At 37.5% G+C, this 7,493-nt stretch overlaps 1 protein-coding gene across 1 annotated transcript in view; it reads right to left on the bottom strand.

Moving 5' to 3' along the window:
- The window catches only part of CERK (ceramide kinase), a 34,216-nt gene extending 28,004 nt beyond the window's left edge, over nt 1–6,212 (bottom strand). Inside the window, exons 1-4 of the mRNA XM_010284440.1 lie at nt 6,182–6,212; nt 3,475–3,588; nt 2,219–2,341; nt 125–250 (exon numbers count right to left, since the gene is read on the bottom strand). Of these exons, the coding sequence (XP_010282742.1) occupies nt 125–250; nt 2,219–2,341; nt 3,475–3,588; nt 6,182–6,212 (394 nt within the window). The remainder of the gene's footprint in view (nt 1–124; nt 251–2,218; nt 2,342–3,474; nt 3,589–6,181) is intronic.
- Between the last annotated feature and the right edge of the window lie 1,281 nt (nt 6,213–7,493).

The raw sequence follows: 7,493 nt of genomic DNA, 5'->3' as shown, positions 1-7,493 counted from the left end.
GCTCTGCTACTTTTTAACTTCCTTAGTAAGAACGGCAAGTAACAGAAAGAGCTTAAGCTACTTAAGAGATGTTTTAAAGAGTTCATACTGTTTTTATTAAGAAATTAAAATATTCATTACTCACTAACGACATCAGTGGAGATAGAAGCCAGACTAAAAAGTGGAGCAACTTTCTGTTCATAAATCCTCTTCCCTTGTCGTTTTCCTCCATACGGATTAATATACACAAGCAACTGCTTTGGTCTTGACTCTGCAGTAAGGAAAAATATTATAGCATACTGCTTTTGTACACAAAACAAAAATTCAACAAGCTATACAAAAACAATCCTGTAAGCATCAAAATGAACACAGCATACAACCCTTTTATACTTTATTAACTCTCATAACCCTGTAATTCTTTATCAAAAGAGCTATAAAAACCGCTGGTAATAAGAGCAGGTGAAATTCAGAATCATGTCCTCTGACTCCATGTCTCACGTTCTTACACATATTATTCTTGCGGTACCTTCCCACTAAATGGCGTTAGTATCACAGGCATACAAGACAAAAGACAAACCAAGGCAGCAAGAGGGAAGGCACTTGTGAGTGAAGCACACGTAGAAATACCTTTACATTAATTTATTTGAACAACGTTCTTGCTTTGGTAACACAGCTAGAATGCATTTCATTTCTGTGATAAAGACACGGTAACAATACCTCACAAAACTACATGCTGCACAGCAAGTGCTTGCCCTATGGCGTAACCCCTTGCCCCCAGAAAACACCTTTGGTGTTACCATCTCAAGTTTGTTCAAATAGTTATGGATTTACATTGTTGGTGGCAATGAAAACAATCATTACATCTCTGTACTAACAGATACACAAAACAGTAATGCTTCTGGCATTTCTTTTTTTGCATAGAACACAAAGACCTGTTACAACATCGGCACTTCCTCAGATGACGTTCTGAATTATTACTTTAAAAAGAAAGAATAGAGTTATTAGATCAGCACACTGGCATGATAAATAACCCAAGTTAGCTTGTTTGATTGGTTTAAAGCTGCCACACATCCAAAGCACCATTCACTCCTGAGAACCTGTTACCTCTTCTGAACTAGTTTGTTACCAGCAGAATGAATACCTGCACTCTGAGATGACTGCCCAGGCCACATCTCTCAGGTGTACTGAATGGGTGCCCAAACCCCATTTTTTAAAATATTTTATTGGAAGTCCACGTACCTCATGTAATGTATACAAAACAAAAAATGTTAGTAAGATACATGCTTCCAATGCCTATTCAGAAGGACATTTTTTGTCAAATATCCATTTTTATTCTGAGAGACTGAACTATTTGCGTGAGTCACATGGTAAGTGTACTTGTATCCAGTCCCTTCTCTGGCTCTGCGTCTCAGAGGGACCTCAGATCTACGCTGTAGGTAGCTTATCTCCAGTCCTGCCTTCAGCTCCACCTCCTGCTGCTCCTGCCTGGCCTCCCTGGATGGAGCCGATTCCTTTATCTCATCTGGGCTGTAAGTGGGACCCGCTGCTATCCCCATCCTTGCTCCTCCCACCCTGCTCAGATACAGCGGGACTACACCCTGGTCGGTGAGGACACTGCCTGTGCTATGGTCATTCTTGACCTCCCTTCTGTCATGGAGTTGCTCTGCTCCTGCCACTTCCTGACATCTATAAAGGTATCTCTTTCAGGAATAACTCCTGCAAAACTACTTTTAGCCTTCAAAGGAGTAGATGTACAAGAGTCCCAGAAATGATTAATGGGAACTCTTACTACATAAAGCACATTGTTGATGAGAAGGACTGGAAAGGTGAGACAGACACAAAAAACCACCCATAAATCTTACAATGGCTACAATCCTTGTCCTCAGATCTCTGGAGTACCTCAGATCTCTGAGCTTACATCTGCCTTTTACTTTCTCCAAAGCTACAGTCATTTAAAGCCTCTGCTAAGCTTCTAACATGTCCCTATTTTGTGAAAATAATTTACAACTGGGCAAAATAAGACACATATAGTCCTGACTGATTAGAATAAAACACTCAGCACAACTTAGCGAATATGTGAGATACAGAAGTAGTGATAAGAAGAATGAGACATGTCAACTCTCGGCTCCGCAAAAGCTGCTCTTAAGATTTCAAAACAGTAAATATATCAAAATAACATTAACTGACATACAAGCCTGTAAAATGATGCTGCAAATGTTAGTAGTTTAGTCAAACTTACTCTGCATTTCAAGTAATTCTTTCAGCGCCTGGATCCACTGATTACACAAGTGCTCATCAACACACCAAAAGGTCACATCACTGCACCGCCAGCGGTGATTTCGGGCTTTCTTCACATAATACACTATTTAAATTAAAAAAAAGGCACAATGAGACCATCCTGTGAAATGAAAAATGCATTTCAGAGACACCTCCAAAATATCTACCTTTGGGAAAAAAGTGGTAATTAACTCCACTATATATTTCTGCAAGTGACAGAAGCATTCAGAGTAGGAACAGGACATTTGTAAAAAGTCAAAATGAAAATATAAATGAAAACACCTGCTGTACATCATTACCTTATAGCAGATACTCAAACATAAACTTTTTTTTAAACCAAGTGCAATCCATTTTCCATAAACAGATTACAGACATACTTATACAAAAGTTCACTGAGCTTACATATTATTTTATCCATATTAAAGTCTGCAATGTCTATATAATATAAAATGCCATAAGCCAAGCCATCACATCAGCTCTCATGTAACCAACAGGGTGAACTTAATTTCATAAAGCTGAACTTTGAGAAAAAAGATTAGAGTTTTCTTGTGCATTAAGAACTAGGCTGGTGAGACAAGAAGGACCCTCACCTTCCCATCTACAGTCTCACCAATCATGGTTACTGAAGGACTAAATGTGAGGAAAGTACTCCACAACATAAAATTTTGGCATGGCAGCAATCACACTTGCCCCAGCTTTGCAGCACATAAGTCACCACTCTTTCACCAAAACAAACAGAAATTTACTTCTGGCACTTTGTTTTAAGAATGCAGTCACTAATACAAAGAACCTCTACATGTGTACACTCTGATGGTTAGGGGTAGTTTAAAAAAAACAAACCACAAACGTTTAGGACTCATTTTTCCAGCCTCTCTCTTGATTTTCTAGTCAAGTAGTAGAAAGTGAGTGTCCTGCTGCAGAGTCATTCAGCAGCAGAAACTAAGACATTAGTTATGACTTCATTAAATAACTAAACACAGCATGTGTTCTTAAAGGGAAGGTTTTATGTTCGAAAATAAGGATCTCTAAATGCACATTGGCAGATTTTTGGTGGGGTTTTGTTTGTTTGGGGGGTTTTTTTGTGGGTTGGGGGGGGTGGTTGTGTTTTTTTTTTTTCCTAGCTGTTTTAAAAAATTCTGAAGATTCCTTTTGAGTCTCCCCCAAAGAACCTCCAGCAAAGTAATTACCACAAGCATTCTGAGACTGTATTTGCCTTACCTGTGAAAGCATGTGGCTTTGCCATTTTCTGCCATTTGCCAATATTACGCCGTTTCTTGTTAAGTTCAGTTTCTTCGACAGCAATGATCTCAGAGGTTGGCACAAAACAGTTTTCTGTATGAAGACAAGATTTTACACATTAACATCTTAAAACAGAATTACTTCTACACATAATATGATTTAGACATACACTTAGAGTAGCTGCTCAAGAAGCACAACCAAGAGCATAAGTAGAAATTTGCTGAATATTTTCAATTTTCCTTTGCCTTTAGTCAAAGCACATCATCCATAACCACCTATGAACTACCCCAAATAATTTAAATGCCTATGATTTCTCAGAAAATTAGGTATTCTGAGTATAAAAACATTTTTGCATGAAGCCAAAATCCAGCAACATTGATTTCAGAGTAGTGAAATTGCCCCTTCAAATGATGCCTTAGTCCAGATAGTTGACAGTAAATAACACAAGCTATTTCAAAGAATGTGCAACTAAATCTAGTACAGGGAGACTACAGAGGCTATTTGTTATTCTCAAGTAAGTAGCTGGCTTAAGAATTCATATGAATGCCCTTCTTTCATAAGACTTTAAATCTCACTAAGCTTATAAACTTCAGGATCTCCCAAGAAGCAAATTCTAGATGAAAAAAGTTGAACTGTGAGCTCAGAGACAAGGAATTTCACTTGGCTTAGTACATATACTCAACTGAGTAGCACACAACAGTTTCTAGACAAAATTCCAGGCAAAATACCATGAATTTTTCAACATGTTGTTTACATACTGTTAAATTTATTTCCCTTGTATCAACTTCAAAACTACGGTTTTTCAGAATCAAAAGCCTCTTGGTCTTAACACTATGAAAGAATTTCCTCCACTCTCTTTTTTTTCTTATAGTCCCTCAACACCTGCTTTACTCCTACCAAACTGCCGATTTTGTCTCATTTTCATTACCGATTTCAGAATTTCTTTTACATTATCTCAAAAAAAGTGGGACTGAAAATATATGCTTTGTACTTACATATAAGCAGCTGCTCTGTATATACACACATATAAAACATAATTACATAAGATTATATTGTTATACTTGTTATGTAAAAGATTATTATAATATACTTGTTCCTCTCATATACAGACAGACATATAGAGAGATATAGAGCTACAAAGACATATTAAACATCTAAAATATCAACACTAATACTGTTGTGGCTGAGTTTTATTCTACATTTCATCTTCCTCACTATGTTGCAGAAGTACCATGGTGGTGGTAAGGAATGCACAACAAGCAAAAAATTTTGCTGAGCTCTTCAGTGGTGACTACAATTCATTTGCCACTAGTTCAATTTTCTTTTTTCCCTGTCCTATTTAGGTAACAACTCTGATTATAAAAAATAGTCAGGTCTATTGACATGTCATGGACAACACACACAAGGTGTTTTTTCCTTTACAGATGTTTTAGTATTTGACTTGATTGATATTTCTTTAGGGATTTTATCTTCACAGAGGTTTTTAGCTTGATTCCAAAGAAACGTAGCCTCCAAACTTCACACTGAGGTCTTTTAGGAATCTGGCTGTATTTGAGTGTTTTAACTACTTACAATTATTATAAACTGAAATTTGTTTTGTATTTACTATGTTTAAGGAATGATTGGCAAATGCAGCACAGAATGTCTTTATAAAGATCCAACAGCAGAAATGAACTCACTAAAAACACTTTACTTGTATACAGATGGAGATATCATACATATACATGTAAAACTATATCAAGTATTTAATATTGGTTAGTAACAGTTAATTGGTCTTCCTAACATTCAGAGAAAAGATTTGCTGTGGGATCTTCATAAGATTATCCACCTATCCATTTATCTAAAGGGGAAAAAAAAAACCCCACAGGAGAGAGACGGAACAATAAATTAAGGGAACGGCGCGTGTTCTTCAACCTTTCTTTCCCAGAACTGCTTTTAGTTCTAATGTTTCTACTGGCTATGCCACCTATCCACATGTCAGAACATTATAGAAAGCTTGTTGCATTTATAAATATTGAACTTAAGTGGTAACTCATTTTGTTGTTGCACATAGATATGCTACAAAGCTGACAAACCGCATTTAGATCAAAATTTAAATGACAATGCTCTAATGAACATTTTGGGAAATAATTCTACATACTGGATACTTATTAGCGTGTATGCTAGGGGCAGCAACAGAAGTCAATGTTTTATTAGGCATTTTCTGTACAACAGAGAAAGCTGTCGAACTGTACCGACAGCAAGTAGATTAAGAAGCACTTATAAATCTGTATCACTGAAAACATTTCTTTAGAGTACATATTTTAGCATATATTACACAGCTTATATTAACAACCCCTAGACCTTGAAACCACGTCTACTAAATTCTCCTAATTCTTCAGATGTGTTCTCCCTCCAACAGTCAGATGACTGGAAGTTTAGCTTTTCCAGCAAATCTCTTCACAGATGCAGCAAAAAAGCAACAAGTAAATGTTTTAGTTGGACAAGTGCATTTTTCTTTTTCTTAAGCCACAAGAGTTACATATTTGAAAAAACAGATTCCTGGAAAAAAGAAAAACAGGAACAGAACAAAAGCGAAGAACAGAGTGATCCCACCTTCTGCCTGTAACTCTTTGGGTTTGGTAGAAGTCTGACAAGTTTCCGTTCTATGAATACCAGCTCTGACGACTGTGGCCCTCAGTACTACCTGGCACTGCACAAGCATCAAGCAACTCCATCGCCCTGATAAATATACTCCAATCTTAAGGCAGTCAAAACCACACACAACCTAATGCAGTAACTGCAGAGGGCCAGAAAGACACAAAGCTATCTGAAATACAAACATGTTATTCAGAACATTCCCTACAGCTTATAAAAACAAATCTGAATGCATTTTATTGGCATATGTGTTTGAATAGAGCTTAAGAATTTCAATCAGTCCAAATATGACTCCATCACTATTCGACTTAGTGTTATGCAGTATATTGTTTAATCAGAAAGCAAATCAACTGCTTAGTCCCACCCTGCCCCCTTTTCCCCAGAAGGTAGAAGTTCCAAGTGCGAAGTCAAACAGGTACCTTCAATACAAGCAGCACAATCCTGCTCCTATAAACACAGTGCCCTCGTCTGCCATTTATCACCAAAACCCACCCCATAAAAGTAGAAGGTCACGAGTTTCTCCCAACACACTGAAAAATCTTATTGCCACATTAACAAAAAAAAAAAAATTGGTAGTTACAACAGCACTGCTAGATCAACATTAATGAAAAAAGTTGAACTAAGGGCTCAGACCATACCAAACAAGCAATTTCTCTTGGCTCAGTACTATATACTGAACCGAGTAACACACAACAGTTCCTAGACAAAATTCCTGACAAAATACTGTGACTTTTTCAACATAACACATTTAGATTCAAGAGACTGAATTTCAAGTTCAGTAATACTGAAGTACGTATCAATTTTCTTAATCTCAAAGATGTTCACACATTTATGTTTTCCTGTTTGACCTTGTTCAATGTCTAGCATACATGACACACTAAAGACAAGTTGTCCATCCAGGACAGCTAGATGAAGGGGCATGGCAAAAAAAAAAAATCTGGGCCCATCATCCCTCATTGAGGGTCAGAGTGCCCTTACAGTTGTCATGGACACTCAGTGCAAAATGACAAATGAGCAAAATACCATGTTAGATGCAAACTACTTTTCCCCAGATTAAACAAGTAGGAGAAAAGAACCCCTCTCCAAGATGAGCACACTAACAGTGGGCTTTCTTTGTGAAAAATGCAGGTGGCAGTTGTGAAGCGTGTTCTTCTGTCTTAAGAATGGCTTTTCGGTGTGTCATCGCTGCCTGCCACCCTCACAGAACACCTCCTGACTTTGTAAGCAAACTCACTCAGCACCCAAGTCCAGATCTGCTCATGCATCACTGCCAGCTATGTTCCCTACAGGACAAATTCCTCCCTCACAAATGTGTTAGCTCAAAGCAACACAGACATGCAAAAGCATAAAAAAACGTTGCT

Source organism: Phaethon lepturus, unplaced genomic scaffold, assembly GCF_000687285.1.
Source record: "Phaethon lepturus isolate BGI_N335 unplaced genomic scaffold, ASM68728v1 scaffold6283, whole genome shotgun sequence".
Taxonomy (NCBI): Eukaryota; Metazoa; Chordata; class Aves; order Phaethontiformes; family Phaethontidae; genus Phaethon; species Phaethon lepturus.
Note: the sequence above shows the minus strand (reverse complement) of the source record. Positions and strands in the feature narration are given on the sequence as shown.